Here is a 15,920-nt window from a genome sequence, read left to right as displayed (position 1 = left end):
TGACTGTAGACACATTTAACGTCACTTCTTAAACTGTATCAGCACCTTTATGTTAATAAATAAAGAAACAAGATATCTTCAAGTCTTCAAATGACTAAAGACATGTTTTCAGTCAGGTAAGTCACATAGAGTTTAATGACCATAAGGACGAGTGGTGGTCCTTCTGCACATCCCTTCACATGCTCTCTATTAGAAACCTCTTTATTACAGACTTTGAGGCTTAATGCCCATTCCCCAAGACAATAAAATACAATTATTGATTTAAATAACACATCTTTAAAGAAATCGATGCAGCTGATCTGGCAGAATATTATAATAACGAAACGTGTTAACAAACTATTGAAAATATGGAGCAGTAGGCAGTAGTTTGAAAGTACTACAATGGCCCAAAGGTGAAGCCTAGAGGTACTTCTTAGCACTGAGGCAGGATTAACTCGAAGCAAAAACATGTAAATCTGTCTTTATTAAATTAATTATAATATTAACATTACAGTTGAAAAGAGTAAAAACAGTCTTATCAGGAATACTTGTAATATTGCATTACCAGAGGGAGGCTCCTTTGCTTCACATACAATGGTGGGGCATAAGTGCAAACAGATGGAGTGATTGAAGTAGTAGCGACTCTACTCAATCTGTGTAGGCTACATCTTACTAAAGTCTAAAGTCACCGATCGCGTGCTTCATTATGTCCTCATCGCTTTTACGTTGACGTGGTGACGTGATGCTCGCCCTATGATTGTAATTTGCTGCCATCAAGTGGTGACTTGGAGAATCACACGTGCCTCAACGCTTTGCATTACTAGGGTTGTAAACACACCAATGTCTATTTAGAACATATTCTGTGAAAATTATGTTTTGGCAAACAATCTAAAAAAAAAGCTAAAACAAATTAGTACAATTGATGTTTTTCTTTGTTTTAATTTTGCACTAAATGCCAGACACAAAGAAAATCCACTAAGTTTTACTGACAAAAAAGAACGCCTACTATTGTTGCATTTGCATGCTTTTCTTCTTCTTTTTTTTACATAGCAAACCTTGGATTAATTTACGTTGTAATATATGCATTGACAGAAAGCCATGTCATGTCACAATTAAAATGTAAAAAATAAATAAATAAAATACATCTGTCAATTAACTATTTCTTTCTTTGAACCGTACTGCTTTGTAAACCACAAGACAGGGGCATGTCATGTTGCATTCATACTGGTCAAAGAGGAAAATACGTTCAATATTGGCACTGGATCAGCACTGTGACTGAAATGGGGATACCTGATGTGAGTGTGTCATGGTGCACTGGGGAAAATGTTGGAGAAAATGATTAAAACACTGTATTGACTACTTATGACCGTCTCATGCATTCATATTGTAATGCCCCTGAATATGGCAGAAATCTTATCTTCTTCATTCCTGCTTCCTGTCTTGAACTAATCTACAGATTGCTTTCCTGGGTGTCGTTGGAAGATATGGGGTGCAACCCTCCATTCTCGTTGAGTCTTTTGGCTCGGTATGTTTCGTAATGAATATTATGGGTGACCTCCTTTAAATCCTGGAGGTGCGATCTAAAATAAGTGAAAACAACCATCAATGTAGGTCTACAATTTAAAAAAAAAAAAAAAAAAAAAAAAAAGTAAATTTACCTGATCAGGAAATCCCTCAGCTGTGCAAACTCACAGTGGTTGGGATTTTCAACTGTAGCAAAACATCACAATATCATGACATTAAATCCCAGTTTATACAAAGCGGACAATGAGAGTCGCAGTTGTCATTACTGTAACTCACCTTCTACAATTCCCCAGGCTGTCTTCCTCCCCAGCACCCGTTTGCCATTGACTTGATACTCTTTGTCACTGCCCACCACAGCAAATGGCATCGTCTCCTGGACAAATATTGAAGCATTCATGGAAGAGAACTGCATTTAGTATGGAATGAATTGTGTGGTTTTCAAAAATAGTCAAATTACAGAAATCCATACTCTGATTTTGTCATTGTCACTCTTATCCTCCATGTCGTCATCAAATTCTCTCTGGGGGTAAAACTCAATTCCACCCATTTCCAGTTCTTTTCGCACCTGCAGCACAAAACACACCTGTTAATTCTGCACTTTCTATGAACCAGAGCCACAAAAATGTACATTCACATCAAAGGTAAATGATTGTAAAGAAATATAATCTTACCCTCTGTTTGAACTCCTGTCTCTCTTCACTGGTCATTGTGTCTGCCTTTGCAATTACTGGAATGATGTTGACAGAGTGACTTAAGTGCTTCAAGAACGCTATATCCAGCTGCCTTAGACTGGGAGAAAACAAATGGTTTATAATAATGGAGACAAGGGTAGGATAAATATTTAATAATAATAATTCAATAAATATTTAAGAATAAATGAATGTTTATTGAAATGTATTTGGCCACTCACGAATGCCCAGTTGGGGAGATAAAATAGATGCAACAGTGCATTCTGGTGTCAGGAATACGCCTCTTTCTGGTGATGTTCACTTCCTCCTTTAAAAACTTCTCAAACTGCTCATTGATATACTTGGAGATTGGTTCCCAGCTGTGCAACAAAACAGTAAAAAATATGTTTGTTTTTTAGGTTATCCAAATTGTCCCATTAAAAATCAACAATTGCAACAACAACAAAAACATACCAGTTATCATTGTTTATTTGGTCGCCAAAGCCTGGTGTGTCTACAACAGTCAGCTTCATTTTAACACCACCCTCTTCAATAACTGCAATAGGAGACTTATTATGTACCGGTATATTTTTGGGAAAAGGAGACAGAATGTGCTTTTATGCAGTGCATACATATACAGTTTTTCCACTGGTTTAAAATAAAGGGTTATTGATTTGATATTAACATCTAAATAATAGTAGAAAAAGCTTCACTTGACATCTGGACACATGTTTCTACTCTCACCCAAAAGTCATTCTCAATCTGTGGATCTAGTCTGAGAACTCTGATATTTATCCTACTCGGAGCAAGCAGGCGGACCCTTCTGATCATAGCATGTCCTGTTTTTGTTTACACTGTGAAGCTTTTTCTACAATGGATTACTCCTGGACGAATGAGGATTACACAAACTTGTATCTAAATAATAAATACAATATTACAAGCAGTTTCTTTGTCCATGTATTGATTTTACACAAATCTATGAGTTTACTGTCTATTCTATGACTCAAGTTTAGTAACCTAATAAGATGATTACATCACTGTAAACATTTTAAATGTGTATATTTAGATATAGTTAAACATTTGTTTGAAACATTGCATAGTATTATTTTAAGGATGCTGCCCTTACCATGGGACACAGATTTGATCTCAACAGTTTTGGGGAGTTTCTCATCACGGGACCATCCTGCACTCTTTCTGCTCACTTGAGACTTGAATAGAGTGTTCACCAGTGTAGACTTTCCCAGCCCGCTGTGACCTAGTGTAAAAGAGGAGAAAGCATGTGACAAACCAGGTAGAGTTTGGACTCCACAACCTGATTCACAAAACTTACCCACAACCATGATGTTAAAGTCGAAGCCAGTCTTCATGGTCTTCTTCCTCATTTGCTCAATGATAGTGTCAATGCCGATGTAGCCCAGCAGAGTAGACCCCCCGGAGGAGCTATGGGTGCTGTGACCTCCACTGGGAGCTGGAGGGGTGGCGACCCCATGGCCTGTGCTTTGCCCTATATTGTGGGGCACATTGTGGCTGGGGCCATGGCCCCCGATGAGCACTGGAATAGCACTCGGAGGAAGGACTGGTGGCCCCGTGCTCACAGCACTTGGGGGGATTGGGGGTGAGAAGGGATTGGATGGGGATGCTGCTCCCACATTTGGGGGCTTGGCTGGGATGGCAGGTTTGGGTCTCACTTCTGGTGGAACAATGTCGGACATGTCTGAAGAAAAGACAAGAAACCAGTGACTGAAAATGTGGACTATATAGTTCTAATCTGACAGAGGCCGTCTCAGGGGCTTCACTAATAAGGTCACCGTTTCTAAAATAGAGCAATGTGCACAGACCCTTTAACAGTGCATCAAATTAAAAATGAACTTGTGGGTAGACCTACACTTTTGTTAGCCCACTCATTCGTAAAATAGTAATTAATGGTAAAGTAGATGACTGCACAAATAAACCAACATAAAATGGACATCACAGTGATCTTGTTACTCAGATCTTACTCTCATCATTTTCAAACCCACAGGCAGAAGCAGATGGTAAGAGTCAGATGCAGGAGGCGGCAGACCTGGAGCCCGCGGTGCTCTGCTGTCAGGACCTCACTGTAGAGTCCAGTCTCTAACATGAAGCATCATACAATGTAATACAGGTCACCAAAGCGGAGGCTGCCACATCCGCTTACAGCAGCTGCATCCCGGGCTCTGCCGGCCTCCACTTTCCCCTTTATGCTGAAGCATCTTTGTGCATTAACACTCCGTGACATGTGACATTATAACGTAAAGGCATTAGATGTACGTGTGCAAAGGGCTGCTTATGGTTTGTTTGCGGGATCGTCGTTCTACGTTTTATGCGTTTGCGTTAAGCAAATTAAAAAAACATTGGCGTTTATAATTGACGCAGATAATATAGCGTGTGTAAATTGTTTAGCCCTTTCGCAGCCCGCCTACCCCATTGTCCCACTCCACCCATGCTGGGTAATATGGTTAAACGCGAGGCTCCATGCTACTCCCCGCTAAAGCTCACACTTACCTATGCTTTTCCAATCGATGTGCAAAGAAGGACACAAGGCGCGCTCAGAAAACCAATCTGGGCCCAAAAAACAGCCAAATATCCAGCAGAAGTAATAATAAAAAGCTCGGTCATGTGATGTGTCTGTATGCCTCTTCTCTCCTTCTCTCTGGCCACGGGCCCCCCTTTTACGTTTCCAAGGCGACAAGAGGAGAGAGAGTGGGGAGATGCAGTACGCATGCGCAGTCGGTTTACTTTAAAGGGACATCACTTGTTGGCTATTTTTAGAGAAAATCTTACTGGGTGATTGTAGCTGTCGTTTCCCGTTAATTAAAATGAGTTTGATTTGCTCCACTACAACATTAAAAACAAACCTAAGGCTATTGAAAATCTGCATTATTACATAGGCTAAACATGGCAATTTCAGAACTTTGTAAGAAACTCAAATCCTTTGGGCTACATTATTCACACTTTATCGGTGGAACGTCACTGTGTCAGTTCTGTTCTGCTTTCCCTTCTTCATATTTTGTTTGTTGTTTGAAGTTTAGCCTTTCTGCACCACTAGCGTTGATGTCACATCTCTCCTCAACACGCCTGCTACAGCACTGATAAGGGGCATGTCTTACTTCCTGCTTTCCTCTTTGACAACCTTCCTCCCGACTCATGCATTTAACATTCAAGTCAAGACACAAAATAGAAAAGGACGTTGTTACACGTCGTTGTTATCTTCTGGTAACTTTACATTTTACTCACCCTCATACACTGAACCAAGGCAGTACATTGTGACGTACAGGTCCTCTTCTGCGGTGTTATTCTGTGCTTGTGGTGGAAGATCATGGGCTGTTTCTTCACACGGTAAATGCAAGTTGTATTTCAAACCCATGGCCGAATGAGTTTTGTGCAATGGGTATGATTCAAATGCTGGTTCTATTACATTTGGGGATTCTGTGTTTCGCACAGGCATTCCTGAAAGCCCATGAAAAGACAGGTGGCTTTTATTTTGCCCTGTGTCTGTGATGCCATCTTTGTTGCTTGTACGACTCTCTGGTCGTTCTGCAAAGGTAGAAGCCAATGCATTGGATTTCTGTGCATGAGGCAAACGTGTCTTAAATTGATTTAATGTCTTTGCACACGCCGAGCATTCCACTTGACCCTTGATGTCTGACTGGCAGCTGCAATCCTTTGAAACAGTGCCTGACTGATGAAGTGAGCTCTCCGTGTCCGATTGGGCAGCTCCACTCTGATGTTGAGACAGTCCAGAGCTGCTCGGTAAAAAAATGCAGCTGTGTGAAGAAGTAGTTACACATCCCATAGACGGAGCGGGCTCTTTTGGGGAAGGAGTTCTTGAAGTGAAAGTGTTCTCGTGCAATCCCCGTTGTTTCCTTTTTGCTTCCACATACAACGATACATTACGTTGAGGACTGTTCTCCGATTGTGACATTTTAAGATGTTGCTTGTTAGGTTTCCTTAAGCTGGCGTTCTGCAGATACTGAATGCATCTCCTATGTAGGCTAGGACTGAGATGAGGCGATAGCCCATCAAGCGCAGGCTGCAATAGGCTCCCAGCAACACTAGAGGACCTAATCCCTTCAGAAACAGCTCTGTCACTAAGCACATTTTGCTGCTGTCGTTTGAGGTTTGTCTTGGAGCTCACTGAAGGTGGTGAACCTTTAAACAAGGCTTTGCTTTTTGCAATATTTGCCATTTTGATGTCGAGTTTGCCTTGTAACAATGCGGAGTTCTGACACATAGTCGGGGGATTACACGATACAAAAGTCTTTTTCTGACATCCTCTGTCTGTAATTTTTAAATCTTTCTGGGTAAAAGTGAGTAATGTATCCTGGTCAAGAATGTCATGCTGCAACGTTTTAGTATTAGAGACAGGAATAGAACTTGCATGGCTTTCTCTGGCGACGAGCTGAGTGTTTCCTTGGCTCTGAGATGTTGGACTGGGTTGAGGTGTGGGCACCAGGTTGCACAGATTTACCGGCGGGCGTAAAGTAGAAGGATATCGAAGCTGCGTGGTTTCAGCAGGTTTCAGATGGCGAAAAGGAACCAACTGGCTCATGTTGGGAGCAGAAGTACAGACGCTGGCTTTAGCAGGGCAGGGAGTTTTTGGCTTCATTCGCTGCAATGTTGATGCTCTTTCTTCATGGCTCCTTCGCTTGCTTGAGGCTTGATTGCATACGCTTCCTCGGATTGGCACAAACGATCTGCACCAAAAACAGAAAGCAAATGTATAATTGTATATATATATATAATAAAGATGGAAATGTCATAGCAGCAAATGTCTACGCCCCAAAATGTACCTGTCAGCATTTGGCTCATTGGCACAAACAAGTCCTCTCTCATCAAAAGACGGGATTTGAATGGGTGTCTTTTTGATGACAGGAGAAGAGAGGGAGGCATGTGGCATCAGAAGCGCCTTTGGTTGTCGTGTGTAGTCGGGCGCTTGTACACTAAAAGGTGTTACCTGGTCAAAAGCACTCATTCTGGAGACAAGATATAATCGGATTAGTATATTCCACAGCATTCAGTGACATAAATACATAATGTATAGTATAATACAGTTGTGACTGACCTGCTTTGTTGTGTCTGTCTGGTAGTGACCACACTGAAGCGAAGGAGTAAATAAAGTCCAACTCCTGGACTTGAACAGAGCAGTAGGAAGTGGTGGGCAGACCATGCCATTCTCTCAATTCCACCAGCCACTGAGGCTCAATTGTTGTACTCCCACTCTGGTCTGACATTTTTTTATTAAGCCCCTGGGAAAACTTTTCGAGCATCCCAAAATGCAATACAGGAAATATAACACACCAGTTTAAAAGTTAAGGATTGTGCAGTTTTATTTAGTCTGAAGAAAGGATTTTTTTCATAAAAGATGTGTGGCATGTTGCACATTTTCTCATAATACCATAACAAAGTGAAAACATCAAGAATACATACATTTGGCAAATCATGGAATTTGATCTTGATCCTTTTAGTTTGCATTTGGCACCTTGAATAATTTGCATCAATCTTCATCACATTAACAAAGTCACTATTCTACATAATGTTGTCCCACTGGCATAAACAAACCACATGCTCTTTCATAGCAGCTACTTTTTAGCAACCGAAACAACCAAGCCCCCTCCACTGACATACACCACACTATGTTAAGCAAAAACACAGTATATGCAAAGTGGTTATAGTGCACATTACAAATTGTATGCAAAAGTTGGCACAATAATAGGATGAGATTTACAGAAGGGTACATGTTCCTAAAGGGCAACACATCAACACTAACAATCTTCTACAGTTGCCTCTGCGAATGGCTTCACTGAAAAATCATTTACCGAAAACTTTCACATTATCTTCCCCTGATCTTTAAAGCAGAACTAGTCCGTTTTAAAGATCAGAGACAAGTTGGAATGACACGCTGTTCCTTCCTCCATTGTAAACTCTTTTTGTCCTGGCACAACCTCTTGACCAGACGGCCCCATTGCCCCCTTCTCACCGATCATATCAGCGCATTGCTATCATCGTCTCTGCAGTTCACGCTGGCCACAAGCGGGTGATGGCGAACCGATTTGTTGTTCCACTTGTGGGCGTCTTGCAGCCCCGGCTCAAGGAAGTACAGGCACGCTCCGAATCCTGCCAGAACCAAGACCGACACGAGCAGGTAGAGGGGTACGAACCAGTCCAGAAACAACCACGACATACTGCAGCCACGGCACGAGGACGAGGGAGGATGTGTGCGGAGGAGACATGACACAAAACACAAGGGAGTGGGGAGGGCATGTTAGATTACTATGCATTTCAAGCTGAGAACAGGTGTCGCATGCTTTTCCTAAATGTAGTGCTGATAGTAAATAGAGGGGCGTCTCTTACCTGTCTGTGCCGCTGACTCAGTAGGCGTCCTTGCAGTTGGTGGAGCCGTAAGTCAGAGCAGTCGTGCGATTATCTGCAGACCCAGCACCGCCACCGCTCCCGCTGTTGCACTGGAGATGCCAAAGGAGAATCGCAGGTGCCCTCCGAGAAGCACAGGAGACTGGGGCTGCATGCGGCGCCTTCATCCTCCAGCTCCTGCTCTGACGTTGAAAGGAGGGGTGAGGGTTGCCATGACAACCATCTCGCTGATGGCAAAAAGGATGGAGGGTGTGGGAGGAAAACTTATACAAGTCTAATCTCAGTTTTTGTTCTCAGTTGTTTTTTTTCTGGGGATGAGTGGTGGGAGAGCATGAAGGGGGCTGAGATGTCTCTGGATGCTGCAAGTCCCAATGCTGCTGCGTGAAATAAATTCCACCCCATTTAACACCAAGGCCATCACAGTTTGGGAGAGTGAGAGTGAAGGGGGAGAGGGTTTTTGGTGAGAGTAGCAACACCGACTGACCATAGCTGCAGTGCTTTTACACATCCCCAGCCGAGTCAAATGCATTTTTCCCTGTTTAAGCAGTTTCTGAGACGCTGAACACAGAGAGGTTGGCCTACATAAGGAAAAGTTCATCAAGGAAAAGTCATCCTCTGATGGCTGCCATTTTTAGCACAAGCTGCACCAATGTCAAATTCATCAAAAGCTTGAAAAAAAGGATTTTTGGAGAGAGAAGCCGCTTAGCCACAGAGGAAACGGTTTTGTTTGTGTTTCCCCAAAGCTCCTAAGTAAAACTCTGGTAATGGACAAAATGCACTGCTGGAAACCGTATTAGGAAGGAATGTTTAAAGTGAGTGTGTTGAGTAGATTGCTGGCAGAGGGTTCATCATAAGACATACATGTAACTGCGTTGGTTTGAAACAATGGCACTGTTATATGAGACATGAGAAAAGGGCTCCAAGTGTGAAAATGTGTCCATTAGGCACACGGTGGCTTTAGGGACCCTCAGGACAGTAAATGACCTTTGCCCCTCACTGACCTTGATCTTGAAACTGATGCTCTGAATGTTTTTGCACAGAACAGATTATAATTTTTAGTCTTTTGTCAGACACAAACAATGAAATGCAGTATAGCAACTCCCTGTTCAGTTACTCACTGAGACATATAAAATCAGATAATTGACTTTTCTAATAAAGAAAAAGTTCTACACTTTAAAATGCTCACTACATTTGCAAAACATATTTTATCTGAAGGTTGAAGGTGTTGCAACTTGACTTCATAACATTTTGTCCACCTCCTGGCTCACATTTGCGTAAGAAACACTGTTACAAATGTCTACAAGATATTCTTTACAGACCTTACTACTAAGTGTACTTGAAAAGACAAACTAACTTAGTCTTAATATAAAATTCTAATAATAATAACACTAACACTACATACCATGATGAAGATGCTGTACTTCTGCTGCTGTGTAAAACTGGATGAGGATTGTGAGATGTTACAACCTGAACAGACCTCTTCACTCGTAGGTGTAGGGTAACATACTAGTACAAGTACTGTAAGGTTATGAATGTCCACCCACTTGTGAAGGGGGCGGGGCATTCAGGTTTGATATTGATTAAAGGATTGTTCAAGAATTCAAACATGACACACTGCCTAAGTGTGGGTAAGTTTGAATCTTATTTTTAAGAGAAGAATGGGGCACCAGCCGGATAATCAGCAATTTAACAACTCTAAAATCAGATATCTAGATTAATTAATTAATTAGAAATTAATTTGCTCGTTGATCTAAAGGTTTGAGAACGTAACCGTGACATTGACCCCTTTTCTGGAAATGAAGGAACACTTTACCAAATGTGGGTTATGGAGATTTAATGACCAAATAATTAAACAGATAAATATGAATTAGGAATATGCAAATGAGTCGATAACAGATGGAAAACACTAGACATGATGGTTCTAGATCTATCTAGGTGTGTGCAAGAGTTAACTCTAAGATGAAATTCAGCCTGTGAAGTGCATTCATACGAACGGAACCAGAAGCTGTGATCCTGAGGAGACGGGCCTGCGTGGGGTCCAAGGGCCTGCGTGGAGTCCAAGGGCCTGCTTGGGGTCCAAGGGCCTGCGTGGAGTCCAAGGGCCTGTGTGGGGTCCAAGGGCCTGCTGTGGAGTCCAAGGGCCTGCTTGGGGTCCAAGGGCCTGCGTGGAGTCCAAGGGCCTGCTCTGGAGCTCGGCCCTGACGTTGTCTGGCCAAAGAAGGACTGGATCGGTTCTGCGATCTGCGTTCTCCTTGGCTCTGAGGCGTTCTCCTTGGCTCTGAGGCGTTCTCCTTGGCTCTGAGGCGTTCCCGAATGAAAAGGCCGTCGTGCTGCTCCACCGATGTGGCTGGTCTAAAAGGCTGTGGACTTGAAAAGTTGCAAAAGGTCCTTGCTTGATTTTGCGTGATGCAGCATCAATCACGTTTTTAAAATAACGGGCACAGGTTTCTTAGTTTCGGGAGGGAACATTAGCTTCTCTTGGAAAAGTCTCTGTCCCGTAGCGTAGCATCGCTCAGCTAACTAGGCCCGAGGCCTGCTCCCAAGGCCTCATGGACCTTGCTGGTGGGACCCTGGATGGAGGGTCGAGCTTCGAAAGAAACTCGGATGGAACTCGCTCTGGAGCTCGGATGGTACTGGTCTGTAACTCTCTGCTCTTTCCTTTTGTCTTTCCCCGCGGGGGTTTTGGCGCCGTGGCTTCAGCCAATCAGCATGCACGCTGGGGTCAGAGCTGATAAGGAGACAAGATCTGGCTTTAGGCCACAAGAGTTACACAAAAGGTAAAATTGTCCACAAAACAAGTTATGAAACAGTTAAAATGACATGTTAAACACGATGACACAATATGTACATGTAAAGTCATCTGGTGGACACATTTTTGCAATCTGATGATTGTCTGTTAAAACCACTAAAGCCGCATAGTCTTTCAGCGTTTTAGCGTTTGTCTTGGAGAGATTGTTACTCTCTGCAATCCAAAAGGAGTCATTTGATGAAGAGTTATTTTCAAAGTTCAGAGCGTCTCTGTTGTCGCTATCACGTCCTCTTTCTTCTGAGGGCAGTAAAACTCCACACGGGCAGTAGATAACACCTAGCCCGCATTCCTGTCACCATGGCAACAGGGGGAGGACATCTGCATATCCTACATAGGTCTAAAAGGACAAATGCAGTCAAAGCCTTTATTCATTATGAGCCTGTTTCTGGTCACTTTTTTTCTTATCTGGTAGAAGTGAGGTTCAACAATATCTTATGAGAAAAGGAAAGACAACTCTGAAACTGCAAATCAACATTGTTTATTCTGCAGAAGGTTACAACCTGGATATATCACTGCGGATGGCACTTCAAACACATTAACTCTCCTCACAAATAACGGGGCCATAGGGTGGTTCAGTTTAAGAAACATGTGTCACAGAGTTAAATACCACATTAATGGGTTTAGTATTGCCTTTTCCCTCAATTCAGTCACACAAGATTCTCTTATTTCACTTTTATTATAGAGTATTAACTGCTATATACAAGATTTGTGTTTTTGCAACAAACAATACATCACATATTTGACAGGATTTGACTGAATCTGCATCTAAGAATCATATCAGAGCAAACAGTTTCTATTCAACTTTAAATATTAGCAAGTAAAACTAAAATGTATGCCATTCTATAATTTGGCTGAAGGAGGCGAGAGGTTTGTCTGCAGAAATGTGGAGATAAATGGGGCGACGTGTTGTGAGTTATTTAAATGTACATGATGATCCCCTTGCACTGTCACACACATGTGCTGAAAGAAACACACATTAAACACATTCAAGTTGGTCTATACAATGAAAACATCGTAGTTACAATATACCTACATTTCTTTCCTGAAAATGCTGAATTGTTGAGGCAAGTGTTTTCTCAAAAGATCCATGTTCTGCACTGAAGTTTAACCATATTTAGTTTAGTTTGAGGAATATTCAATATAAAAAAAACAAAGTGACAGTTACTTACAGGATAATGAGGACTCTTGCTCGAGTTTTTGAAAGCAATTGTAAGCTCTGCTCCAAACTCACGCGAACTACACTTTTCTGAAATCACAAATGCATAACTGATATTTAGATTTGGGAACAAACAAACACACAATGTGTGAGATTTACTGTTTTTTTAACAGAATATAATCATGCACAAATGTTGAACCATATCATTATTTGTTTTGGATTGGCACCACTTTCTAAAGCTATTGTGAAAAATCAGATTCACTTTTGTTTATTTATGCTGACAAATTATACATTAAACTTTGTGGCCGTTTTTGTTTCATGTGAACAGGGCCAGTAATTCCAGATATATTAAACTGATCTGACAGTAAGACTGTAATGTTACCACTGAACCTGTCTCCAATGAAAGATGATGAGGATATCATGTTGTGATGTCACATGTACACAACACGCTAAACATTTTTGGTCGATCCAAAGGTAAAGTTAGACTTACAAAATTTACTCGCAGGTCTCTAGAAAATGCAAATCCTGCAAAATATTTAAAAAGATTTAACAAATGTTCTGAACTTTCATAACAAACTAATCAAGATGATATACCTCCTTCTACAGACACCAGACCTCTTTCTAAAAGTATCTGTGCAGATTGTTTTGTTATAGGGATTGCAGCCAACAACCTGAGAGACAACACTCTTTTATAAAAAAAATGAAATAAATATGAACTCACAGCAACAATGCATTGGTAAAGACCTCTCAAGTGCCTTTTCATAAGTGTAAACCTTTTTCTTCTTTGACTGCATTTCAAACTGTAAAATCTCATCCACCCCCTGTCTCATTTTAGAGGCTGTTTCTCTCTATGAACACACATAAACACAGTTAAAATCACAGGTTATGTAGTTTTACACACATTTGTTTAAAACATGCTTTTGAAATGGAAAAGAGCCAACAGATTATCTCTGTTTGAAGTCCATTATTTAAATGTCACAACTGGTTCTCTGCTTTGTAGCTTGGTTCCATTTATTACTATGAACACTATCACTTCAATCACAATCTAACTCAGTAGAATGACTGCGAGTCAACGAGGCGTGAGCCATTTCTCCAGGAGCAAATGTCTCTATTTGGTTAGGTTGATATGTCGACTTCATGAAGAGTATTAAAAGCATTACCACATCTGTAACTACAAATGGTTTGGCATCCAGAAGAACAAGAGCATCCACCATCTCTGGATACAGGGCACTGAACTGTGGAGCACATCGTGTGGAGATTACAGTCAAAACCAACGACAAACTATTGTTCAAGTTCATAAAATAATTACCAGTCCTGCGATGTGACCACCTACAAGGTAAAAGAAAAGTCAATTGGAAGTAAAGTAAAGGATGTGCTGTGTTACGTACCCATACTATGCCCGATAATGGAAAACCTTGTCATCTGAAGAGCTGTGGAAGTTAAATTCACAAACACCACAGTTTAAGGCCTAAAGTACACTGCAGAGCCAATATAAAGTCATTCAAAAACTCACACTCTACAACTCTGCGCACGTCTGCCACGTATGAAAGCAGGTGATAGAACACTCCTGGAGGATGGTGTGAGGACAGACCGTGGCCCGACAGGTCTATAGCAACATATCTGTAATCTGACAGCATAATGTGTCAAGCATCAGCACAAGAGTTATTCATAAACATACAACACATGCACTATAGATGTTGTAGACATGTACCAACTCAACTTTATACGTTTTGTGCAACAGGAGCAGGTTTGAAAAGGATGTAAATTAGGTTTATCTAAGTGAATAGTCCAGCAGCAAGTGAAAGTTAAACGTTGGTTTGCGGAACACAACCTTATTGCGTTTGAACAGCAAGAGCCCTTTACTAAAACCTATAAATGTTCATAATTATGGGTCAGGAGGACTAATTGGAGATCGGTGTTCTCTCTGTGCTTTCAGTAGCAGTGGCAGAATAACCTATAAATAAACAAATAAGTCTATTCAACACTTCTCTGTAATGTCAGACAAAACCTACCTCTGGGCAGCAGTGGAATGAGCGTGTTAAATGAACCACAGTTGTCAGCCCAGCCATGTAAACACAGAACTGGATAGCCTTGTCTGGGACCCCACACTCGACCTCGGATTTCTCCCCATGGGACCGGGACAAACAACTCTGAAACTGGACAAATTATTATTACAAAAAGTAGTTGCATAAGTCAAATCTTAACTTTTCATACGATTTGTGTGAAGTCAATTCAAAAGGCAAAGAGAGAGTCACCTGTTGAAGTCATTCTATTCGTGCTGCAAAGGGCAAACCTGTTCAGAGTGTCCACATGTGTGTTAACAATGACACGGACAGAGAAGGAGAACTTCCAGGGTCAAAAGGCGGAGTTTGGACCAGTTTTATGCTTCGAGAAACTGCGCCTCGTCTGGACGATCACCGATGATCGACAGAGGACGAAGTCTGCAGTTAAACACACGAGCCGAGAACTGTGACGTCAGGATTTTACTCGGTCTGTCACGTGGCACCAGAGCAGGAGTCGGGGCAAAGTCGAACACAAATCTAACCGGGATCTAACCGGGACGCACCGCGCATCGGATCTGCGCAGGTCCATCTTATCCGGATCTTATCTCAAACGTGCCGGATTTCTCCTATCGTAACTTTTGTGTTCGTGTGTTGGGATCAACCAGAGAGTGTTGTACCAAGAGCAGTTTAGAAAGAATACTCTTAATGTGGTTAATAATATGGCATATGAAAAAGTAGATGGCATATTGAGCCCAGTTAAGTCAATGATACTGTAACGTCTCTCTTTTCAGTAATAAATGTAAAAAAAAGTTTAGTGCTCACAAGTTGTTACTTTATTTCCAGAACAGAATTGGTTACATTCGGCCGTAACCACGCGATAATAGATCCATGGATAGAACTTTCAGAACAGGAAATATGTCAAGACCTCGTCCACAGCCGATAATATAATAGATCCATGTGATCCATGTCCACAGCCCGCTCTCTCCCGCGCCAGAGACCACACCCCAAACAAAACAAGCCACGCCCTTCTCACACACAGGCCCAGCCCCCCACAATTGGTAAGGGATCATCTCAAAATGGGTTGAAGCTGAAAAGACGTACATTTCGTCTTTTTGTTGCTTTGAAGCTTCAATACATCGTTGTGGCAGTAATTGTTTTGAAATGCTAAAAAACTCTCTCAGCAACGAGCTTTGGCAAACATTAGGCGGCGGGTGCGTGCGCATCGCTCGCCGTGAGCGCGTACGGGGAGTGCGTACGGGGGAGCATGGCGCACCGCGGCCCGCGCGGGGAGCGGAGCCGGCGTCGCCAACGCGGCTGGTGCAGAAAAGTTGGAAAAGCTTTTTTGCGGCAAGACGCGGCGCAGCAAATGATCAAGAGATTTGGCTCTAGTA

At 42.0% G+C, this 15,920-nt stretch overlaps 3 protein-coding genes and 1 long non-coding RNA gene across 5 annotated transcripts; all 4 read right to left on the bottom strand.

Annotated features, from left to right (window-relative positions):
* Positions 1-652: 652 nt before the first annotated feature.
* septin3 (septin 3) lies at positions 653-5,537 on the bottom strand. Of its 2 annotated transcripts, none has more exons than XM_072462789.1 (10): positions 5,427-5,537; positions 3,502-3,885; positions 3,298-3,426; positions 2,646-2,727; positions 2,414-2,551; positions 2,175-2,292; positions 1,973-2,068; positions 1,780-1,876; positions 1,638-1,689; positions 653-1,559 (listed from the first exon to the last, which is right to left on the bottom strand). In XM_072462789.1, the coding sequence occupies exons 1-10, from the start codon at positions 5,452-5,454 to the stop codon at positions 1,430-1,432; spliced, it is 1,254 nt and encodes a 417-aa protein (XP_072318890.1). In that variant the 5' UTR covers positions 5,455-5,537; the 3' UTR covers positions 653-1,429. The 2 variants fall into 2 exon arrangements, with proteins under 2 accessions (XP_072318890.1, XP_072318891.1); XM_072462790.1 differs by lacking the exon at positions 5,427-5,537 and adding an exon at positions 4,695-4,866.
* A 66-nt stretch (positions 5,538-5,603) lies between these two features.
* LOC140377996 (uncharacterized) lies at positions 5,604-7,173 on the bottom strand. Its single transcript, XM_072463626.1, has 3 exons — positions 6,983-7,173; positions 5,977-6,886; positions 5,604-5,726 (listed from the first exon to the last, which is right to left on the bottom strand). The coding sequence occupies exons 1-3, from the start codon at positions 7,162-7,164 to the stop codon at positions 5,604-5,606; spliced, it is 1,215 nt and encodes a 404-aa protein (XP_072319727.1). The 5' UTR covers positions 7,165-7,173.
* A 320-nt stretch (positions 7,174-7,493) lies between these two features.
* Positions 7,494-8,826, bottom strand: LOC140377942 (uncharacterized). The gene is made up of 2 exons (XR_011930141.1): positions 8,544-8,826; positions 7,494-8,374 (listed from the first exon to the last, which is right to left on the bottom strand). It is a non-coding gene; the product is annotated as an uncharacterized lncRNA (long non-coding RNA).
* A 3,006-nt stretch (positions 8,827-11,832) lies between these two features.
* LOC140377485 (serine hydrolase-like protein) lies at positions 11,833-14,888 on the bottom strand. Its single transcript, XM_072462914.1, has 12 exons — positions 14,782-14,888; positions 14,539-14,682; positions 14,040-14,153; positions 13,915-13,956; positions 13,836-13,855; positions 13,687-13,761; positions 13,271-13,374; positions 13,121-13,197; positions 13,017-13,051; positions 12,540-12,616; positions 12,404-12,467; positions 11,833-12,330 (listed from the first exon to the last, which is right to left on the bottom strand). Exons 1-12 carry the CDS (start codon positions 14,792-14,794, stop codon positions 12,211-12,213), a joined length of 885 nt encoding a protein of 294 aa, XP_072319015.1. The 5' UTR covers positions 14,795-14,888; the 3' UTR covers positions 11,833-12,210.
* Between the last annotated feature and the right edge of the window lie 1,032 nt (positions 14,889-15,920).

This window comes from Eucyclogobius newberryi, unplaced genomic scaffold, assembly GCF_026437365.1.
Source record: "Eucyclogobius newberryi isolate DKJ021-1_F unplaced genomic scaffold, fEucNew1.0.hap1 SCAF_4, whole genome shotgun sequence".
Taxonomy (NCBI): domain Eukaryota; kingdom Metazoa; phylum Chordata; class Actinopteri; order Gobiiformes; family Gobiidae; genus Eucyclogobius; species Eucyclogobius newberryi.
This window is presented reverse-complemented; position numbering and strand designations above follow the sequence as displayed.